Source organism: Ptychodera flava, chromosome 14 (assembly GCF_041260155.1).
Source record: "Ptychodera flava strain L36383 chromosome 14, AS_Pfla_20210202, whole genome shotgun sequence".
Classification (NCBI taxonomy): domain Eukaryota; kingdom Metazoa; phylum Hemichordata; class Enteropneusta; family Ptychoderidae; genus Ptychodera; species Ptychodera flava.
The window spans coordinates 32,925,471-32,949,611 of NC_091941.1; the positions used below are offsets into that span (position 1 = coordinate 32,925,471).

A 24,141-nucleotide genomic window follows, 5' to 3' on the forward strand; every position below is an offset into this window, starting at 1 on the left:
TCAAATGAACAGGTCAGTGTCAAAAATGTGCAAATGAGGTAAGAAAAAGGGAAATACTGCAAGTGTGCAGGAGTGGTGGCAGTGAACTGAATCAGCCCACACATCTGAATAAGAGGATTTTGACCTTTAACGTATTTGTATGCAGGGTACCTATTATGTTTGGGAATGGTAGCAGTAACTGAAACAGCTAATTGGTCATTTCCTGTCATTGTTTATGAACTGTGACATATTAACAGATCTGCTGAAACCATGGATGTCTATTTTTGTACATCCATAGTTGAAAGATTCTCTGCTATGCATGTTGCTAAAGTTGACCTTCAGTACCTAAAGTTTCAGACCTTATTTACTTTTGTCATTCTTGATTTTCTGGTTTAAATATTTGTTGTTTTTCTGGTTGTACTAAGCAGAAATTGTCATAACATCAACGTATAATTTTCCTGCACTGAACGGATAGAAATAACACTTATTATTGATCTTTGGTATGTGTACCAATTCTGATCAAATTTGAGTGACACCGTATAATTGCGTTATTTTTTTCTGGTTGTACTATGCAGAAATCATTGTCATAACATCAACGTAGACTTTTCCTGCACTGAACAGATAGAAACGACGTTTATTGTTGATCTTCGGTACCCATTCTGGTATATACCAATTCTGATCAAATTTGAGCGGCACCATATAATTCCGGTATTTTTTTTGAACGGGACAGTCAAAATTAACTCAAAGTGATCGACGAAAGTCTCTTTGCTCAGTAGTGTTAAAAGAGCGCCCTCAAGTGACAGATCTTAGGGACAAGGGCTTTGGTGACTTGCCTTGAACTCTATAGATTAGTACCAGCCATTCACAGTCAATGATAGCCCCTGGAGTCTTTTGAACTTTGTCTTTGTGTTCTGTTTTTTCACCTGATCATGCATATGCAAACAGTCCTGATATGGTACACAGAAACACACAAGGCCAATCCTTCAAGCTCATTCCCAGATTACAAAGGGCCAACTAGCAGCAATACGGCAGCTGTAATCAAACTTGTTATAATTGAGAAATACAAGTGAATGCGTAAAGTTTCTGTGAATAGTGACAATGGGCCAATCAGATACAACCTTGCAAACACACCGCAAGTTGGCCGCAAGGAAGACTTGCTGAATCCGGGATGTGTGGTATGCACTGCAGGTTCAGATTGAAACCCCAGCTGTTCCAAACGCTGGTTTTCCAAAATACTACATTTGCAGGACATCTAAGCAATGCCTACATTTAAGCTTTTAATACGTGCATATTCTTAGCTTTAGAAGGTATTATAGTACAATGTGACCACATCTGTCAGCTTGGACATTGCATGCGCATGGATAGTCCGTCCAGGATGCTGACACTGGGAAATTGCATGCATCCTTTACTTGCCCTGGCAGGCTGGGCTGAAAATGCAAATTTGGGATCAGTTTGTTTCAAAATCTGACATTATGAAAGTGCATTGAACTGATGCGTACCACAAGTTACTGCAACATCCAAATCACATACTAAAATTAACAATTGGGCAGGATTTGGTCTAGATATTGACAATGTCACACTCTGTAGTAAATTTCTGCCTCTCTTAAAGACCAAGCGAGTTGGACACACAAAAACGGCCACACTCATGTGAGTCTCCACATGTCTGACAGTTGTCAGTGTTAGATTCTCTTATTCTGCATTCTGGATAACACCCTTGGTGTAACACGAGGGAAAAAACATAGTAAAACATGTTCATTCAAGAATCTTTATTTCCTCTAAAATGACTAAAACATATTCAACTATCTGCATTTGAATCAAGTTCAACAAGAAATTTCCGACACTTTCCAATGAGAACTTTAACTGCTTCTCCAACAAGGACATCTGGTTTCAAAGCCCCCGTGGATTCCACAGAAACTGAAAAGAAATTAAGACTGTAGATTAATTTTGGGTAAACCAATGTATTCAGCAAGAATACAAGTACTTGTTTACATTCTTGAACAAAAAGTACCTTTTACTTTTAAATTATGATGTAGCTAAAGTTGGATGGGAAACCAACATTAGAGAACACAAAACTTGAGAGTTGTGGATGTTAACTTATGTGTGATATACTGGTGTGGGAATAAAGCCTCTAGGGCTACTTTTACTCATACAGGAAACCAACAAAGATTGATCGATGAAGTAAAATATTTCTGCCTCAATGGTGACATAAATATTGAGTTGCAGCAACAAGAAAATCTTATTAAGGTAGTATGCACCTTGAAAGTGAAAGACTTAAAACTTTCGCTAAAACTTTCCTCAATGAAATTTTCATAATTTTTGTACCAAATCAAGAAGGAAAATCAGGGGTCACTGTGCTCAGTTAGGTACCATAGAAACAAATTGCTTAACATTTACTGGTATTTGAAATTCAAAATGGCTGCCATTCCTGTGTCAACTCAATGAAGGAATATGTATTTTTTGATTTTCATAAAACCTAAGATGGTGAAAATTTTTGTTACTCACAGAGGTTTCAAATAAGCCCCCAGAAGCTGTAGATCAGAAAAGTATTCAAAACCTTGGGACTTTGAGTATCCCCTGTCCCCACCGTGTGTTCTACCTTGACATAAAGTATACAACCCCATGAATTGTAATCTTGACGTGTCCCAGAATAGTTTTGTGAGTTAAATGTAGCCCTCCCCTCACCACAGACACTGGGCTGAAGATGGTAAAAAAACCCCACTCAAGTGAAAAGGACAAGTTAACCTATCCCAACATATGATTTAGTAAGTTTGGCATGCATGCAGCGCCCTCAACTACTGGTACACAATATCAATTTTCCTGAGATGTGCACTGGCAATTATGAATCCGTCACTGGATGGAAGTGATGAAAAACAAAGATAAACGGTTTGACATTAAATAATTCTGAAGTGCTTTTTACTTACAAATAAAGTGATTCCGGACTCTGCTTATTTTCACACTGTCCTTCAAGTCCTGAAAATAGTATTACAAAACCAATATTGCTCATTAAATTCTGCTTGATTTACAAACACACGAACATAATTTATAACAAAACACCCCCTCCCCCTTGAGACAAAGTCAGTCATGAGCAGAGGTTTTCAGTAGCTGAATTATTGGACAGCAGGATTGTGTCAGAACGCAATACAACACAGAAATGTGCCTAATCACTTTTGCCTTTGATGTTGGCAGTTGTAGGACCTATTAAATGGAACATAATGTTTGTGAATCAGCGAGCGTTTAAAGCTATTGCTATCAGAAACCAACAACACATACAGTACTTTCCTTGACAAAATGAGAATTTTTACCTCATGTCTGAAGACATTTCTACTGCATGTGTCCAGCCTGGCATTGGCTACTACTGCCTCTTTCTCACCTGCAATCAATATGACATGAAATAAACATGAAATGTACAAATTAACCTGAAATTTATCATGACTTGAAATTGTCTATTGTACAACAGCTCGCACCAACTGTGAATAAGTACCAAGAAAAGTCAAGTGTCATTCATTGACATGTTTCATTTCATAGTTACCTCTCTCTATGAGCCCACCCCAAACCCTCACTTTTTTCACACCTCAATGCCCAGTCTATAGATCCATCCACGGGAATGTACCTGAGTCTGGTTGTGAAAGAAATGAAACAATCTTCCATGGACAGTCCGGGTTATGTCCATATAGAGGATAGTAGGGAAGAGCCAATGGCGTACCGTATATGTAATGAAATTAAGGCAAGAACCAATCACGTACTGTATATGTAACAAGGGTCAAAGGTTACGTTGGTTCACTTTGTTCAGATCGCGATATGACCTGACAGATCCACCGATCGAGTGAAACTGTTGGCTACCCGGAAGTATCTTAGCTCCAGTCGATTGGCGACGTTCTACCGTGTTAAAAATTGTAAGATTTCTTCAGGAATAGTTTTCTGAGTTTCTTCACCCTTAACCATATTCGACAAAGAGTTATTGGACGTTTTTCGTTCTCTTTTCCAGCTTTTGGTTAACTTCTTCGGCGATTGATCCGGCGCGCGTTTTTTCTGAGCGAAGGGTCAATCGTACCGGGAAACGCATGGTGATCGAAAAATCGTGCTCCATCGTGCTCCGATGACCGACTAAAACAGTTGACCCATCTTTGTAAAGCTTGAAACATTCTGCATACTGCAGATGGCAAGATTAAATTGAAATTTGACCAAAAATAGGCGATATTTGGCGACAAATAACTTACTGTAGATTTACAAGGGTCAATGCTGATTTCTGGGAGCCGTACCCGGCCAGGAAATCCATCCAAATAAGTAATTTTCAATGTACTAACCACTTGTGTCGGTCACCATCTCGGCCGCACTGAACATTGTGCGTAAAGTCTACAACTAAAAACTACCCAGTGCTAAAAATAAAGGGCGAAATCAAGCCGAAAAGTTCCAAACTCGTTGCAATGTACGAGCCAAGGTTTGCATGGTTAAGTATTCATGACGTTGGCGGCGGCAGGTTCGCTGATTGGTCAATCGTACTATCCTCTCTATGGACATAACCCGGACTGATGGACCTCTTCGGTTAATGATCCTTTGACAAACACTCCAGCTGCATCCACTTTTTTCACACTTGCCAAAAGTTTTGATATAATACATGGCAGGAATCAAAACCTAACACGAATCTACTTGTAACTGATCAACAAGTTCAATCAAATTAATGAAGATTTTCTCAAGATTTGAAATGCTGACTTTTTTCAGATATACTTTCATTTTAAGTCCGGCTGTGTCATGCTGAAATTTCAGTGTTATCCATGGACAAAAGGTCAAGACACTCTATACAATAATGTGGAGTAGGTTGAAGTTCCATGTAAAATGACTACTGCAAACTATGGGTAGCACTACCGGTTCACTGTATTGAAGTTTTGTTTTGGCAAGATATGGTTACTCATGTCTGCTTTGTGGTAGGCCTTTACAGCTATGTAATTCCATAGATAACATTTAATATATACACCCCAAACTTATACATGAGGTTCGGTTACTGAAATGGATGATCTTACCATCAACTTCTTGAAGTTCAATAACACCTGGTGTGAATGACTTGGCCAGCCTTTCAGCTTTCTCTCCTGTCACTGGTTCTGTCAGCTTTATGTCAGGTAGCAATCTGTATGACGCAGTGGCTGAGGGAGAGAAGACTCAACATTTTCAATCTATTTAACAATTTTTATGTCAAGTTGCAAAATCCAACATTCATATTTCTGTGCAAACTCTTACATGTAACTCCTTGAAACTCTGACTTGCAGTATTTTTTCCATGTGGGTCATATTTCAGCTTGAAAATTAAAAATTCTATGACAGAATGGTTTCACTTGCTATGTGAATAATATGAGATACAAATCTGCTTGACATCACAGAAATATGCGTAACCAATACTGATGAAGTGTATTTTTTTCAAAGTTACACAACTTATTTGAAAATAACTTATCTATCTGATGAATTAACTTCAAACACATATACCGGTACATGTACATCACCACATAAAAATGATTGATACTTCAATCTGTCTTTTGTGTGCCTTTCCCTGGAGATTGGCAAATCTTCCACACTCCAAATTTTTCCAAAAATGTATGCTTTAAGTTAAGGAAAACTATTGAAAAATTATTCAAACGTGTGAATGTTGATCTGGAATACTGGTATACCATCATTTTTGTGGATTTAACATTGAAGCATACCAATAACACAACAGAAGAGATTACAAAGCCATAACCATGATCCACTGGCCTGGTACATTAGCTATGTCATGGTACATTAGCTATGTCACAGTTTTCTCATTAACATTTGATCATAAAATCTGTCCAGTGGTCCAATGCTGAAGAAAATTGTTTTGTTTTTTTTCACAAGCATTGTAACTAGTCTTGTTGACTTGAGAAAAGTGAAAGGCTGGTGAATGATCAAACTCAATATCCTACACAGCCACAAGATATGCTAAATGGACTATGGTACTTACCTACTGGTGAAAACTTGGCATGATCTTTACCAACACCCTTGACACAGTGCACTCTGACATCAATTTCTTGACCAGGTCTTAGTTTAGCAATGAGAATGTCATCATTGACCGGGTGAATATCTCTAGCTGAATACTATAAGAACGAAGATATTTGTGGTCAGTGTAGATTGTGAAATTGAACTTAAGGTAGTATGCGCCTCAAAACTCAGAGACTTAAACTTTTGCTCAAACTTTCAACTATTCTGTTCTCAAATCAAGAATAAAAGTCAGGGGTAACTCTGCAAAGTTTGGTACTATAGAGACAAATTACCAAACATTTACCAATATTTGAAATTCAAAATGGGTGCCATCCCAATGTTTACTCTATGGTGAAAAATAAAATTTTCGAAAAACCTTAGGCAGTGAAAATCTTTCTTTCTCAAAGAACTTTGACATGAGCCCCAACACGTTGTTGATCACAAAAGAATTCTCATGTTAAGAATATCTTTCACTGAGGCGCATTCTACCTTAAGCTGGGTTGTTTCACAACACTCCTAGCAATATTTAACTGCAGTGTCTGATATGAAACCCCTCCTAAACTGCACTAATTTGTCACTCAGTCATTACCCCATGAACTCTAGAGAGATAAACACTTGTTCCTACAACATTCAGCCATACAACTAATAAGGATACATCAATCATGCTCTTAAAAACATTTGTAAGATATTATAAGATTTTTCCAGAGTTTATGCCACTACAAAAGCTCTTAACCAAATCTTTTATTCTACAAGTTTACAGTATCAGAAACTACATCTTGACAAGTCACATCAAGACTCATTGCAATCACGTGAAGAATTATATTTAGTTTCTTGACAAAACCATGAACAACTGTGAAAGTTACACTCCGAGCATGATATGATACAAATGAAGGGTGTACTCACTATTTCTGCTTGATTTCCTATCGGAATCCATTTCATGTGTTTTGTTGTCACTGGAAATGAACAAATAAAGTAGATGTGTGAAACATAATATTTTTTAATGTTGAAATTCTGAAGATTCTATGATTTTATTAAGATGTATGACACACTCAAATGATAAACTTTATTCTTTTGTTGTTACAATTGATATACCATAGCTATATTAGCTATATACTTTAAGTGTTGTATAATTGTGCATTTCATTCATTTATATACCAGCTTAATCATTTCACTTCCAGTAACTGGTCTTCAAACTTTACACAACTTGTCTATCAAGCTTATTGGAATCATGAAAACTTGATAACAAAACCTTAGGTCTACAAGTAAACTTGATATTCATGCATTTTTACCATACTTAATATTTTATCTGTGTTCATATATATACACAGTCCAACTTGTCCTGAATAATACATGTAGAATCTGTCAGCAGCAGATCTCTTTCTTAGGGAAAAAGACTTTTCCACTTAAGTTAATACATTAAACATAATTCCATTTGTGATTAAAGAGAAATCTGTATTCTGGATACTTTTGTCATTTCAAAGTTAGCAGGTTTTGATGAGTTATGTTTATTGATCTACAAGCCTCTCCCCATTCTATGAGGATACATAAATGGGGCTATCTTAAGTGATAAAGTGGTGTATTACATTGTATACAGAATACAGTATACGCTTCAATTACCTCTCCAATTTTTGTAAAGTTCATCAGGATCTGTGGCATCTTTTGCTGCATGTTGGTCTTTTGTACACTTCACCTTCAACTGGAGTTCAATAGTGTCTTCTGCAGTACCATCCTCATCACCTACAAAAATCAAAGCGTTACATGTGATGTGTGGTACAGTGATAGCCCTGTCTAATACTGCTGGAAAGGTGAGATGCAATGTTATCAATGAAAACATATGAATAGCCAATGTAACCGCTGCTTTACTAATATTTACACACTGAGAGCAGATAAACATCAGAAACGGAGCCTTCCATGCAAAGCAATCCAGTTGCGTACATCGAACACTTCTTTCTGGCCATACCCCCTGACCCTTTCTTTCACCACAATGGTTTGTCCCACTTCTATCTATTGGTTTCTATGACAAAGTTGGACCTCTATACCAAGAAATGGGATGAAATGGTTATATCATGTTTTGGGTACCTAACTGGGCATTCTTGAAGTAAAGTAGCTGCATTACCACGTTCATGTAGTGAGAGATGAATTTCATGCATACTATATAACTTACTTAACAATAACATACAGAAATGAGATGGTCAGTCAACTGTAATATGTCATATCTGTAAATATTGAACTTAAAATGAAAATAAGAACCACTGACACATTACTTAAATACTCAGATTTCATTGAAAGTACAGAACTTGTCTGAGAAGCACAGCATTGAGAATATGACACAGTGCACAGATATCAAGATTCTTGGTGAATAGCATTTTGTTTTTACATGATACTACAATCTTGCTCAAACTTGGACCCTGCATAGAAAGTCTTTGGCTGCACTGTATTCTCACATAGCAGATGCTAGTACATGTCCATTTTTCAAATCTGTCAAATAGAATACAGAGAATTCCATACCTTCTTGTCTGTATTCAAAGAGTCTTGGATCTGCATAAATGGGTATCAGTCCTAGCCTGTGTGCCAAAACTTCATCTTGAATTATGGACGTATTGTTGTAAATGAAAACTTTCTCTATGGCCATGGTTGGGACCTGTAAAATAAGAACGCAAATGGTGAATCAGCAAACGTCTGTCAAAATGTTACGGCATCTACACTTGAATTAAATGATTATGAGGAGTTGCACAAAACGAAAATGTGACCTTGTACTCATAAAGTGTAGTGAGAGGCGGCTTAAGTGTACTGGAAATATCCCATGATTCATCATGATTTGTACTATTGAAGATTCTTCAGTCCAATCTGGCATGTCTCCCGTGTGGACAAATTTATCGACTAGTTTTATAAATTCTGAAAACTTTCTACACGGTTCTTCTCAATTCCCATTTCAAATGATTTAAAAAATTATGCTCAATTAAGAAAGGAGATAGAATGTGACTTTTACAGTTTTTAAGGTCATTTTTAAACTTAACTGAAATATCTAAACATATTTTTACTAGTTATCATTAAACAATTATTTACATGCTTCACATTTTTGCTCAGATAAAGAACAGGAAATGTTATAAGAAAAGTAACCTTCATTGGTACAAAGCAAACATAATTGAGGGTACATGAAGTTTACTGTACTGTGTGCTTGTGAGGTAAGCACTACATGTATAAGTAACTTGTGCCAGCATATGTTAAGTCTATATGTACTCTTTACTGTATACACCTATGGGTTTGAAAAGAGTTTACTTGCACCGGTAAACATGGGTGCCGCTATTTTGACTAGTGTTTCATGGGTTACATGAAACCAGAATTGTTTTTATCACAAAACCTACTTGATGATGGGCTTCAAAGACAACATGTCTCCTTCTGACAAAGAGATTTGGACAGTTCTAAATCCTTGTTTGAGATCATTTTTGGAAGTTTCACTTTTGGAAGCAAAACTTTATAATATTCATGAACGACTTCCTCTTGAAACACGCCTAAACTCACACAGGAATTACATAAATCTCAAAGTATGGTGTGCCACTAGCTGTAATTGTTATTTTGAGTGTATTTGTTTTATGTTCACCAAGCACCCTAACTTGTCACATTTTCATAAAACAAAAATAATCACTGCATGTTTTGATAATTTAGTGTAACAGTACATGATAACTGTGATTGTTATCTAACATAAAAGAGTTTTGAAAAAGAATAATTTAGCTTGGCATAAGTTTCGGGAAAAAATTCTTGGTTCAGAATTGTGGAAATTGTGTATGTCTCTCACAAAAGTTCCTGCTTGTTTTACTAATGTTTGTCTACAACTAAAATCAAGAGAATAAACAAGTGTGAACAGAACCGCCTGAATTGAATGATTGATACAATACAACCTGACCTGGCCTGGACCTTTCAATACTAAATTCACTGCCACTATTCATGTGCCGTATGTTAAGTTTTGTTTTGTATTGCTACAGTCCCCATTCTGGACCTTTACTGTAAACTACAAATGTAAATACTGTACATACTTTGGTGAGTAGCTAGGCAACCATGTTTACGTTTGTTGTATGTTTATTATTTATGACAACACTGTAACCACACAGGTAAACAGGTATGATTGGCTGTGATGGATATACTTTGAAATATCAAAAAAAAATTAAAAACAGTGGTAAACGCCTAACAACCAAGAGAGTACAAGTACAAAAATTTTGAAAAATGCACTACATATTACAATACCAAACGTAACAGTACAGAACAAGAAGTGCAAGCTCTGACAGTGGAAGAAGACACATTTCATCACAACCATGATCTCCCCCTAAACACAGAGATGAATGAACTTTACCATGTCATAAGCAGTATTCTCAGAAAAAGGCGTTGGTTGGTAGAGGCACATACACTTAACATGACCTCGTTAAAGCAGCAGTTTAGTATATTTTATTATGAAATAAACTGAGCACAAAATAATCCTGGACCATTTTGAACTATGCAAAACCAATGCTCCTGGTGAAGTAGTGCGATCTGTTACTTTCATGTGTCAGTGGCATGTGTGTTTTCCTGAATAAGGTAAATACAGGGGACTTACAACTGTCAATACGATTTGCCATAGTTAGTACAAATTGATGATAAATTGTGCAATGAATTGTACGTGGGAAATATTTACGACAATCATATGGCTGTACTAAGCGTCAAAGTCCATTGTTTGATAAAGTCATTTTCTAAATTTAGTTATAAAGAGCTGATCTACAACACAGCCATTGTAAAATGAGGTACTTTTTTGTTCTAATACGTAACTTCACTGAATTGCTGAATTCCTGTATTATGTGGACCAGAGTGGTACATCGACCAATTTATCAAAGGTGAGATCTTTTAAATTGATATTATCATAACAAACAAGCAAACACTTTGATCCTTTGACAAGCTGACATGCAAGTTCTGACAACTTTATTATTAGTAACGTTATCATAAGTGTTTATTGTTTAGGACTTTGTTCAGGTTTCCATATTTTCTGTCACAGTGCGACATTTTTGAAAATGCTGCTCAATCGGATGGAAAGCCTGCCTATATCATTATGCTGCCTTACAGCATACAGTACTCAGCACACCTAGATCATACAATCTATGGCTTTGAAGTCAATAGCTTTGGAAATCATAGTTACTCTTGCCATTTTCATCAAATGTTGAGCGTTTTTGTCATGTTCAATCGATTTTTCACATCTAGTATTGTTTATTAATTCTTTGATCACGTCATGTAATGCCTTTGGTTAGAGGGGTGCTGGTTTTTTACATACTACCCACTTATGAAAATATATATAGTGATATTTCTCATGTCATGCTGTTGTGACATATTTACATGATGTGTGCAACATTGTTAGAAATCGCACTTTTACAGTGGAGCATGCTAACGCTGGTGTACTAAGTTTTTCATACTTTGCTTTTGAATGTTTGGATATCATTCTTGTCAGCATTGGAACTAATTATCAATATTCTCACTGTAAAACCATACTTTTGGATAAGATGATGCAAAGTTTAATCTGAACAACTCGGCTGCATGCAATTCCTGTAGCATGATAACCACTTTATAGACATTGAGCAATTTTTTAGGACACATCAGATCCCCAACACTAAATATGATCTTTTTGTAGTTTCCAATTGCAAGAAGCAGAAATTGTATTTTGAAATTGAACAAAGACAATAGAAAATATGCCAAAATTTACAGCTTATACAGCTTCAACACAGCATACTGGTCATTTATGGTACGCATATCTTCTATAGAACTTCTGTAGATATCTATACAATATCTATATGCTATAGAACTCTAGATTTCTATAGAATCTTTTTCGTTTAAGGGATGGGTATGGACTTGCTCCAAGTCTGTGGGCATATACCAAATATCAAAACAGAGTAAATTGTTGAAGTAAACTTCATTAGACTGTTGCATCAGTGGTAATTATGATATTGTAGCAATATAATTGTGCTCTGGTAGGCTGTTGTATGGATCGTTAGGTGAAGGTTATAGCCAACAGACTTTGAACCTTGCAGTGTTTGAATTGCTATAAATAATACATAATAACATCTGGCCTTATAAATATGCATGAAAGGAGGTTTTCATGGCCATTAATTTAAACACGCAGCTATTCTTTATTACACTGATTACAGCAGTTTTTTTCAAATAGGTAAATTACTAATTTGATTGAGTGCGGCTGAAAACCATAAGGGATGGTCCATAATGGAGGCCTATATTCACCACTGCCCTGTGGAGTATGAGTGTTATGTCCGTGTCAGACCTAATTGATTTTCCTGATCATTTTCTGCATGCCCATGTTTATCTCAGATTACACCAAAACATGAAAACCTCCCTTACCAAGTTTTGAGAACTGTCAGCTGCAAATTTAGATTATTTCTTTTTATATACCAGTCATTTCATAAGTCCACGCATGAACGTACTTTGTTGATCACTTGCTTCCAGAAGTACACTTAACCATTTCACCATCATGGTTTAGCCTAAACCCATTGTAATAAATGGTGAGTGTGGACCTCTTTACAGGAGATTGGGGTCAACAAACCGGCAAACCACTTGTAACACTAGAGGGCGTTTGCAAAGAACCACTAGGCTAGCTGCCGAGAAAAGCCAAGAGACTGGGGCCAGTGTCACATGGTTGGTAGAGAGGGTTTTGGTCCACACCTGCTGATATGATGTGATGTTTTGGAACAGACCCAGATATTTACAAAGATGTTGGACTGGTTTACATGACCAGGGTAGTTGGGTTCGTGTACAGATAAAGCATGAACAAATAGAGGTAAAGCATAGTTTGACACTGTCTGCAATCTTTACTTTCAGATTTCTGCTTATTATATTTAGCAAGCACAGCAAGAGCAGCCAAAAGCTGCTTGCATGGCAAGCAACATAGATAGCATGTATGTATTTAATATAATGTAATCTCTATATACCTGTGAGTTTGACTCATGTTTCATGAATTACAGGACAACTACAATATTTATTCATCAAAATACTACTCAATGTTTGGGTTTGATAACAAGATGATCTCTTTCTGATATACAAAGTCAGAAATTTGTTTATAATCTTTTTTCAGATCACATTTACAAGCCACACTGTATTATTCATCATCTTTAAACCAGCCCAACTCATACAAGACCTGACCAATCTCAAAGTACAGTGCACATCAATGTGTGTCTTTGTAGGATAATTCCTAGGGTCAACTCAAGGCTATGATATAGCTTTGCCAGAAAGCAGGAAGTGGTAAGTTTAAGCCTAATGTATATGCATCTTTGTAACTTGTGACAAAACTTGTAAAAGCATCTGCAGCATTCTTTTCTGATCAAATTTTACCAAAATTTGATACCAAAAAATAAAAAAAAACCATATTGTCACTCCATTTTTGATAAGGAACAATTCTATTGTTAACGCCTTAAGTAAAGTCTTTCCACTAAAATGGGAGACAATGAAAAAAATCCCCCAAAGTACAAAATTTAAGATATTGCTTTGATATACTAAAAGTCTGCATTAACTAAATATAGAGGTAACTGCAAATTCAATTTCACATTTTTCCAGCTCAATTGTATATTTTGGAGACTTATTTCACAGAGTCAAATTATCATCCATGGTGTAGCTTCAAACCAAATATTGAGTTGATATGCAGCACTGCCAGCAGTTCTGAACTCTTTAGGTGAGTAGCCATACATATGTACATAATACTCATACACTTCTTATATTGGTATAGATATATATATCCACCAAATGGGAGCAAAAATATTGAATGTCAAGTCAATAAGTTACATTTGGACATTTGGCTTGCTTTCAGGTCTAACCTGTTTTATATTATTATTATACATGACTTACCTCTGCTATAAGAATTCTTCTGAAGGCATTTGCAATAGATGCATCAACTCCAATCATATCAAATTCCATTTCATCATCTGTTAGCTTCGATACATCTATCTGAAATTGCTGAAAGTATGCAAAAGAAAGAGTTTAATTTATGAAACTTCTTCTGCCATCTAATGTAGTAGACTCAGTGAATTTGCTGTTCCATCTAAATTTACATTTACTTGCTGCGTTCTCTGTCCAATCCAATTAGAAGTACACATTCAAGTGCCAACTTTGAAATATCAAAATCATGGTCAAATCCAACTACCTTAAACCTACATTTATCTTACATTTCAACTTAGCCAGAAGTGGATTATTATAACTCCATGCTCATGAAGTGTTTTTTAAAAAATTAACAGTAAATGTCATGATCAAAACTGCCTCTCTTTGAATACAGATGCGATACTTTGACATTACTTGATGTCATTCACATAGTTACATTCACATTTCAATTTTGAATACATGACATTCCAAGTATAGTCTATCTGATTCTCAATCAGGCCAGATATAATACTACCTCAGTATGTCAATCAGGTTCTATCTTCATCAAGATTTTTACTATTCAAGGGTCAGCTGAATTATTCAACTTCAATTTCATAATAATTAGTATTCTGTTGTCCAATACATTCATGATTGATGAAGTATTTGCTATTATACTAAACTGGACTTACAACTACCAGTATTATTTACAAAATATTGCTTGTTTAATTAAAATAAATATGGTTATAAATTGTAACTTTGATAAAATGGATCCCTTGATCCTTGATAGCGACTGATATAGCGCCGCTGTGTTATGTTGACACATGTGTTGGTGAAAAATGTGGAAATCTTTGATAGCTCATTTCAGTGGCCTAACAAAATATGGCAAATATAGCTGCAAAAATACACAATTGAATATTTCGTCATAATTTGAACATATCACATTACGATCATCCCTAAGAACATGTGAACCAAAACTATCAGACGAGTAGTTTTCTGAGAATCCAATTTGCTGACCAAAAATGGCAAAAATTGCCCCCAAAAAAGCAAAATTGCAGATTCCATCATAATTTCAATATATATTAAAATAACCCCTTGGAACCTGTATACCAAATATCAAAGCTATCAGACATGTAATTTTTGCGAAATACATTTTTTGACCAAAAATTGCAAACATTGTCCTAAAAATACACAATTGCAGATTTCATTATAATTTCAATCTATCACTTTCAGTTCATCTGTAGGAACCTGTTTACCAGATTTCAAAGCTATCAGAAGAGTAGTTTTTGAGACACATTTTTTGACAAAAAATAGCAAAATTGCCCCAAATTAAGGAATTGTAGATTTCACCATAATTTTAAATTTATCACATTTTGCTCATCCCTATAAAGCTGTATAGCAAATATCAAAGCTGTCAGACAAGCGGTTTTGATGAAACACATTTTTTGACCAAAAATGACAAAAATTGCCTTAAAAATACAAATTTGCATATTTCTGCACAGTTCGAACAATTCTGAAATAGATCATCCCTAGGGACCTATGTACCAAATATTGGAAGCTTTACCTTAGTTTTGAAGAAGAAGATTTTGAAAGATTTTTGACCAAAAATGACAAAAATTGCCGTAAAAATGAAAATACGCAAATTTTACCACAATTTGAACAAATCTAACTGAAGTCACCCTAAGTAAACTGCATATCAAATTTCAAAGCATTCGGACATGCAGTTTCAGAGAATTTTTTTACAAAAAAAACCGCAAAAAATGCCCCAAAATACAAATTTCACCATGATTTAAACAATTTAATTGAGGTCACCACAAGTGAACTGCATATCAAATTTCAAAGCAATCGAACTTTCACTTTCAGAAGAGAAGGCAATTGTTGACGGAAGGACGGACAGACTGCAATGGAAAATCAGCCTATTTGATAAGCTCTGCATTGCTGACAACGGAGCTAAAAAAGGTACACTCATGAAATCGTCACAGTGTATGACAATATACTAGGAAATAGAGGCAATTCTATTAAACCATGCTTTTATATTTTGAAGTAATTTCACTGCAGTCTGAGTACAAGTATTACCTCAAGGTCTATAAAGGCTTGTTTTGTGATAAATTATGCAAGTTAGGTGGAAATGAAAGGTTCTGACGCACTTTGGCTAAGTTTAGTCAAGCTATGGAGGTAGGAAGAGATTACAGGTATGCTCGGTCCAAGTTTCGAAGACACCCTTTTTGTACACGTTCAACAATAACATGCATTGGAGGGTAGTGTTGTTTGAATGGAGGTCATGCTCTTGCATAATTAGGTAAATAATACATATTCATGAGGGAAAGTGTTGATTGCATGTGATATGGATCACACAACATCAACCGACACTGGCCACGGTAACTGAATGCTCCTAGGCCTAACATATATACCATACCTTTTCAAAATTTTCCTGATTCCATGTGTCGTCATATCCATCAAAGCCTCCAGGAAAGTCAGCGGCATGAGTCTGTTGAGGACAATGTACGAAATCTGCTGAAAAGTTACGAGCAATGGCAACATTTAAGTTGGAGAGTTGTATTTGGTCAAATGATAACAGTGTCCTTGTAGTGTTTCTCATGACATCTAAATTATGTTTGAAACAACACCACAACGGTTATGTTCGTTGAATTTAATTGGTCAATAACAACAACACTAATATAAACATAAACAACAAGATAAACAACAACAACCAGATTTCTGGGTTCCCTATGATGCAACGTGATTCTCAACAATTAACGGCAGACGTCCACCATTCATGAGCACAGCGGGTGGATATGGAGTGAACTGGTCAAAACCGAGTCGTATTCCCAATGTCACAGTCGCCCGTCTTCTCCAAATTCCAATATTCCGCTCTGCACCTACACGCACCATAGACGCCGTGTGCATACCTCACTCACATATGGGGCGAGTAGGCCACATTATCTGACCGTGTCCGATGCTGAGTTGGTTTATTGCTAATACAGTATATTGAAATTCTGGCGAGAAACGTCAAGAAAAGAAAGTTTCTTTGCCGGAGCTGGAGTTCGTCTGTTTTCCCGAACATATAATAATCGGGCATAGTAGCGCACTAGCGACAGCACGATTATTTTATCGATCGTGTCGATCAAATCAGACCGCTACAGCTACACACATTAGCTGGACACTAGTATCATGGTCATACATTATCGTTTGGCGTCATCAAATGTTAGCGTTGCCGAGTTTTTTTTCAGAAAATAGGGTGTGGCTATTCCTTATACTCACATTTTCAACGCTATACTCTTTGAGAGATATGTACCTACGCATATCTGTAGGCGCGGACATTTTGAAACATGTGAAAGCAGCGAGCGGAAACTATTATTACCCATAAGGCAGTGCGAAGAATACCCTATTTTTAAGTTTTTTAAGCAAACAATTTTACTTTCAGAAATGCCAAGACAAAGGAACTTGGAGAGTACTCAGCTACTCTATGTGACGTGCGACGGTATAGCAATTTTATACAATTGCCTGTATCTAAAGTGTACCAAACAGTATACTCCCTGGTGTGTTTTTCCCGGTCTGCACTGCTACTGTGACAAAGTCAGAAAAAAGTTCTCAAACCAATTCCACAAGTGTGATAACATCGTAATCAATTTCATTGTCCATTCTCTTTTCTCATTCTGCAAGCCTTACCCGTGTCATGTCACATGTGCCTATTACTTTAACCTCGCTATCTGTATTTATTTAAAAGAAAACCGTCCATATGTATTATATTATTACCCTCCCTAATCCCTTTCATTAATACGGTTCTAACGGTCAGGGGGGGGGGGGGGGTATTGCCCTGACCATAAACTACGGATGAGCTGCTAACGAGTTATTTGGTCTTGGCGATACTGACGTCGCATTTTTAATATGTTGCCAATGTTGGTCGGCCAATTATTTCAATTCTTATTCAATTTAGTGTTTTTTAATATTCATTTATTTATTTATTTATTTGTTTGTTGGGGGGCTTTTCTGGGTTAATTGTTTGTTTATTTGTTATACATTACTCTTTGTTTTTGTTTGATTCGTTGTTGGTTTGTTTTGTTTAGTTTCTGTTTTTGATTTTGTTTGTTTATCCTGGTTTCCCTGTGATTATAGTACATATGGCAGTGTAATTCTAGGCACTTTGTGCGTCACTCGCCTCAAAATTTTAATATTTTAACTTTTGTTCTAACTTTCCTCAGTGGAACTTTCTGCTATTCTCTTCGAAATCAAGAATATATATTAGGAGTCACCGGCAAAGCACTACAGAAACAAGAAACCCTAGCAGAGTTTAAAGTTGACACCCCTTGAGCTCAAATGGTATGATCTAAAAATGTTTCCGGCTACAGCCTCGTTCAGTGAGTATCTTCAGCGTTCTGAAATCGACAGAAAATGGGGCAATCTGCAACAAATTTTCTAACATTTTTGCATTTTGTACCTGATAGATCTGGGATCGTTAGCATTTTGGTTAAATTAAGAGCAGGCGAAGCGTCTTTATTTTCTTCGCTCATTTACTGGCAGTATGGCGCTGACTCCGGTGACGCCCTCCGGAAGTCGATGTAATGCAGTCTGGGAAATTAAGAAAAAAGTCGAAGAGGGAGGATCGAGGATAAGGTCTGGAAAGCATTGCATAGTATTTCAGGCCCTATAACAAAAATGGTAGGAAATTTATTTTTTACGGTCGCATAGAGAAATACTTTCTGTAACTCTAAACGAATCGACATATTTTACTCACTGCTGTCGTTAAATACTGGGTACATGACACTGCGACCGATCAGCGAGCGTTAGTTCGCAAAGCAAATTTTTAGAGGTTAAGACTTTCATTTGTATAGTTTTTATAAAAAGTAACGGTCAGTATATGAGTTAATTTCCCAACAGGCAGTAATTAGTTAGACCCAAACTATTGCCTTCCCATTCACCCGCCCTGTGATAAGTGCTGCTATGTTCGTTTTCTGGGTTTTACTCTGATAAATCACGGTTGCTCTAACCATGGAGGTTAGGTGGAACACACTGTCAACTTGAAACCGCTTTTATTGTGCCTGCCAAAACATTTCTCTGACCATGGATGTAGCACATACATTGTGCTCTGACAAAGTAAGAGGTTGTCGGTTTATTCCAATTTCAATGTACCCAGTTACTTAGAGCTTTGTGCTTGCTATATAAGACATTCAACAGTCCCTTGTGCCTTTTTTTCCTGCTAATCAGTGCTATTGGTATTGGTTTAGTCTCTTCAACATATGGGGATGTAGGGGTATTCGCAAGTCAAGAATGCAGCAGGCATGATCGCGAGTGCTGAAGGCACAAGGGACTGACATGATCCCACAGGCGTGCTGTGGACTGGGTAGTTTTAATAGTGTAGAGTTTATGCAGTGAGTTTATGCCACCTTCCAACGTTCTCATATGTAGACTATCCTCAAAGGTTTGAAATGGACTTGTCTGGCCTGCAAAGAAACCGCCCGTTCTAGTTGAAAAATAAAACAAATCCTACATTCCATTACCTAATTTGAGAGGTAGGCTCTCTATTGTCAAATAAAACTTACTCATGTCACAATAAAATGGAAACTTTTGAAGAAATCTGCCACGTTTTTTTTTTTACAAATTTGGTGTTTCTGGTGTCCACCCTTGTAATAATGCAACTTATTATCATTATGGAATGCTGTCGGCATCACTGATTGGTCCGTGAGTAACACCATCAATGGCATCAAACAGAGATTCACCTCTTTCTATGTGCAGATGGCATCCATAATGATAATGAGTTGCGTTATTACAACAGTGAACACCAGAAACACTGAGTTTGTCAAAATGCGGCAGATTTCTTCAAAAGTTTTCATTTTATCGTGACATGAAAGTGTTTTTTTGACAGTAGATAGCCTTTCGCATCGAATGAGGTAACTGGATGTAGTATTTGTGTTTATTTTTTGACTAGAACGGGCAGTTTTCTTCACAGGCCAGACAAGTCCGTTTCAAACCTTTGAGGATAGCTTACGTATAAGAATGTCGGAACTCTATTAAAACTATCAAGCTCACAGCACGCCTGTGGATGAGCTTCCAAGCTGAGTGTATTTACATAATTATTGCTTATGTTATGCAAATATGCACAGCCTGGCGTGAACATGAGTGATTGGACAATGTCATACCCATCAGAAGATGGTCCCTGCCATATCACGTGATGAAAGAGCCAAGCTTGGTGCTTTTTTTTCCCATAATTCAATATACATTGCCCTCAACTGCAACTACCACCACTATTTATATCCGTTCATTGTAAGATATCGCGCAAGTTATAAATGGGGAAAATTGATTGACCAGACTTAACGACACCAAAGCCTAGCACATATGAAATAGCTAGCCTTGGTGAACTTCCTCTTTAGGTAAAAAGAAATATATAAGATGAAGTAAAAAGACATTATCAGCAACTTTTGTAATATTTTAATCATTGTTGTTCAAGAAAACAAGTGCATTTGCTTCTATGTTGAAATACAAAGTATCAGACTTTACAATACTGCACATTGCGTTCAATGTGGTGTGTCATTGTTGACAAAGTAATTGCTGTCCAGACTAAATTCAGTTGTCAACAATAATAGTTTGCATTGCACACATCAGGCAGTAATGACAAGTCAAACACAAGACATCTAATGATAATCTATAAAGTAGAATCAGAAAGTATATACATGTATTAACAAATACATGTGGAATGAAAATACTGGAAAATACTTGAAATGTTTCCATGGATCTCTAAGTGAAGTCTGTTTTGAAATGTTTATGTACTCTGTAGATCCGCTTTATCCTGATTCAAAACCGTGCTGGTAAAACACGTTTAGCAAAATGGTACATGGCATTTGATGATGATGAAAAGCAGAAACTGATTGAAGAGGTACATGCACTGGTGACAGTCCGAGATGCAAAGCACACAAACTTTGTTGAGGTAAGGCATCCTATTAGCCATGAAATGACCCAGTGAATTAATGTTTTAACATTTCATATAGTGAGCTATCTTCCTTTACCCCTAATCCAGCCAGATAGTATTACTATCCCATCTGCCAAGTCAGTAAAAAGTGATATGGAGCCAAATCTATACATATTTTCACTTACTTTACATGGTATTTGGTGCGTAAGAATCATATTTAAATCTGTGTGTTAGGGGCCTTCAAATTTTCAAGTTTTTGTTAAAATGCCACATATGGGACCTGTTACACCTCACTGGTTTTAACCAACTTGATGTGATGGTGACGTTAGCTTGGCAGGATAAGGGTTGACAGTGATGCTGGGACAAGATTGATTCATTGATGAGTATAGTTGGATTTACCAGTAGATGAAGTGAAATTGAAATTGATGGCAGAAACTATCATAATGTTTAATTTATTTGGCTGAAAAATAATAATTTTACAGTTTTCAAGACAATAATTCAACTGCATTATAATTCATTTTTATATTATTGATAATTTTGTGCTAAAATTTACTCAAAATTAGTACTGTGTAGACTGCTTTCATACTCATAACCATTTTCCTCTGTATTATTTTTTTTCAGTTTCGAAATTTCAAGATTGTTTACAGGCGGTACGCTGGACTTTACTTCTGTATATGTGTAGATGTGAACGACAACAACCTAGCCTACCTAGAGGCAATTCACAACTTTGTAGAGGTTTGTTCTAGTTCATAAAATTTTAGAAGATTTTAAATCACCATCAGAGTAAATGAGTAGTGTATCTCATGACATCAATGATCCCAAATCAATTTTATAGTGAAGGAGGAAATGAAGAAAGTAGGAACAATGCAAACGGATTGAAAAGCTGACAACCATTCAGTTGTCTGCTTTTGCTAACCAGTAATCTCCTTACTACATGGAAGTACTGCACTGTAAAATGGACGGGAACAAGGATTTACATTTAGCATGCCTGTTACAGATAGCTACAATATATTGTATGTTGAAAGATGATGGCTTCCTTAGTGCTTTCCTGTAGCTTTGAGTGTGTGCTGGATAATATTGTGACAAAATAATTCAGGTCTTGTAAATAATGTCAATGGATCGTATGAACACAGGCTGTTTTGATGAGCTAGACATTGAAAATGTGAACATCTCTCAGGGTGTAGAGTGGTATACATGCGTAATGAATAAAACAAAAATAGGCATAATTCTGTCAAAGCTTGCCACTGTAGCTCTCTTCTCATTCAACCTATTTCCCCTCCGCTTGGTTTAAAATCTCTGCAATTTGTCATAGGTAACTGGGGGTTCAGAGTTCAAGGGGGAAATTATGTTAATTGTCAAACTAAATATCACTCGATCAAAGCTGAAATGTGATTTATAATATACATACAGGTACATGTTCTTTTCTTCATCCCACATTGTGATAATGGCCATTTCGTAAAGATAGGACAGTTATCACCTTATCATTGAATGTTTGAAAAATGACAGCTCATTGTCTTGATCTATTGCAGGTGTTAAATGAATATTTCCACAATGTGTGTGAGTTGGATTTGGTGTTCAACTTCTACAAAGTCTATGCCGTGGTGGATGAAATGTTCCTTGCGGGAGAAATCAGAGAGACAAGTCAAACAAAAGTTCTCAAACAGCTTCTTACGCTGCAGAACCTTGACTGAAACATATTCTATTACTTGTAGAAGTTACTTTGAGTACTGTCAATAACTTAACATGTGGATATTCTCTGTGTATGATGTCTAGTTCTGTTTTTCAAATGTGCTATAACTATTAGAAATTGTCTTTTTGAATATTTGTCACTTGAATTTTCCCTATACTTTATTTTAAGTCATTTTTTGGACATTGCACTTTAATATGAGTGACAACCTTCATGATATTTGGAATACCTATGGTCAAGTAGAGAGTCCTTGCTTACCTGCTTTCGCTTTTAAGAATGTATGCGCCCTCTATGACTGTATAATCAGCCTGTAAAGAGCGCCCTCAAGCTACTAATCTTTAGTAGTATAAAGTTGAGGCTATGTACAGGGTAGTATGTGTCTCATATCTTTGTAAGTTACAGATGCTGACAATAGCTCAACGCAATCCTAGCAAACTAATTCCACATTACATAGTGTACACTGATGGGCCAAAATTTGAAATCACAAATCACATCAGTTTAGAAGTTTGTTTTGTAATTTTTGTTGCCACTGAATTTTAATATAAATGTTATTCAGACATTTTAAAATATGAAAATATGATTGATACTCAGAAGTCGATGTTTGTTTTCAGAAGGGGGATATTTAGTGAACTAATGAAGAATTTTTACATGTGTCCATGTATGTGATGTTGCTCTTGTGATACAGATCATAAAGCAGAAATCATGAAATCAAATATGTAAAATAAACAGATTTACTGCTCCTCTGTATACCTTTGAAAGCAGTGGCAATAAATATATAACACACAAGTACACATTGTGTGAGTTTGTGTTGATTCTTTGTGGAACTTTTCTAAGCCTCCTCAAAACCTTTAAACGGCATTCTCTTCAGGATTATGAGTCCAGTCAATCTAAGCTAAAAAGGGGGTAAACCTTGACCAAATTGCAACAAATTATGCATTTCAGGTGGTCCTAGAAATGATGTAGTAAAAATCTAATGAAATCTAACATCCTGAAAAGCAAGGATACACAAGCTGGAATAGTTTTTGCAGATTTTTCCAGCGCTTTCAACACCATTAAACAACATATCCTTGCAGAGAAACTACTGCTGAAACAGATTTCTTGAAAATCAACTTGTTCTTTTGGTCATCAATTTTCTTGCCAATGGATTACAAAAAGTTAAATTGTTGTAGGTTAGGTATGCTATGGATATCAACTAGTTCTCCATAGGGTTGTGTCAGGTCTCTCTTACATTAATTACACTGATAATTGCAGGAGTAATGAGAGTAGTCATCTAGTGAAGTTTGCAGACGACAGTGCTTTCACTCCTAGTGGCATCTGATAATAACTATGGCTCCATGCTCAGTAAGGTCATTGACTGGTGCGATCAGTATTTCCAAGACGAAAGATATGATTATTGATTTGGGGGAAACATGGAGCTGCTGCCCATGCAATTAATTAATTGCTGCCATGAGAAAACTACTGTAACCCTTTTCCTGCCAAGTCCATATTTCACCACCAGGTCAAGATGGTTAAAATTAATGAAACACAACGTTTTCCATATGATGTATTTTAACATAATACTGTACATTTGAAGGCTGTTGAAAACATAATATTGTAAAGTTGATTTTATTTGGACTAAAGATGCTATAACATACCAAGCCAAGTGGGTGAAAATCCGTCATGTTTTGGCTCAATACCGCTTTTTACTGACTTGGCTGATTGGAAAGTGATACAGTTATTAC

The 24,141-nt window shown here is 36.2% G+C and overlaps 2 protein-coding genes across 5 annotated transcripts; one reads left to right on the forward strand and one right to left on the reverse strand.

The window, feature by feature from the left end:
* Positions 1 to 1,730: 1,730 nt before the first annotated feature.
* LOC139150222 (DNA-directed RNA polymerases I and III subunit RPAC1-like) lies at positions 1,731 to 17,205 on the reverse strand. Of its 2 annotated transcripts, none has more exons than XM_070722452.1 (11): positions 17,091 to 17,205; positions 16,246 to 16,317; positions 13,824 to 13,931; positions 8,469 to 8,601; positions 7,578 to 7,697; positions 6,864 to 6,913; positions 5,944 to 6,076; positions 4,998 to 5,117; positions 3,282 to 3,349; positions 2,901 to 2,949; positions 1,731 to 1,893 (listed from the first exon to the last, which is right to left on the reverse strand). In XM_070722452.1, exons 1-11 carry the CDS (start codon positions 17,148 to 17,150, stop codon positions 1,775 to 1,777), a joined length of 1,032 nt encoding a protein of 343 aa, XP_070578553.1. In that variant the 5' UTR covers positions 17,151 to 17,205; the 3' UTR covers positions 1,731 to 1,774. The 2 variants fall into 2 exon arrangements, with proteins under 2 accessions (XP_070578553.1, XP_070578554.1); XM_070722453.1 differs by having other exon boundaries at positions 16,246 to 16,340; positions 17,091 to 17,158.
* LOC139150223 (AP-2 complex subunit sigma) lies at positions 10,690 to 23,209 on the forward strand. 3 transcript variants are annotated; one of them, XM_070722456.1, is made up of 9 exons: positions 10,690 to 10,822; positions 12,510 to 12,762; positions 13,057 to 13,223; positions 13,536 to 13,650; positions 15,693 to 15,788; positions 18,032 to 18,187; positions 20,602 to 20,751; positions 21,355 to 21,468; positions 22,263 to 23,209. In XM_070722456.1, the coding sequence occupies exons 7-9, from the start codon at positions 20,659 to 20,661 to the stop codon at positions 22,422 to 22,424; spliced, it is 369 nt and encodes a 122-aa protein (XP_070578557.1). In that variant the 5' UTR covers positions 10,690 to 10,822; positions 12,510 to 12,762; positions 13,057 to 13,223; positions 13,536 to 13,650; positions 15,693 to 15,788; positions 18,032 to 18,187; positions 20,602 to 20,658; the 3' UTR covers positions 22,425 to 23,209. The 3 variants fall into 3 exon arrangements, with proteins under 3 accessions (XP_070578557.1, XP_070578556.1, XP_070578555.1); XM_070722455.1 differs by lacking the exons at positions 10,690 to 10,822; positions 12,510 to 12,762; positions 13,057 to 13,223; positions 13,536 to 13,650; positions 15,693 to 15,788 and having other exon boundaries at positions 18,021 to 18,187; XM_070722454.1 differs by lacking the exons at positions 10,690 to 10,822; positions 12,510 to 12,762; positions 13,057 to 13,223; ... (1 more) ...; positions 15,693 to 15,788; positions 18,032 to 18,187 and adding an exon at positions 18,353 to 18,488.
* The last annotated feature ends 932 nt before the right edge of the window (positions 23,210 to 24,141 follow it).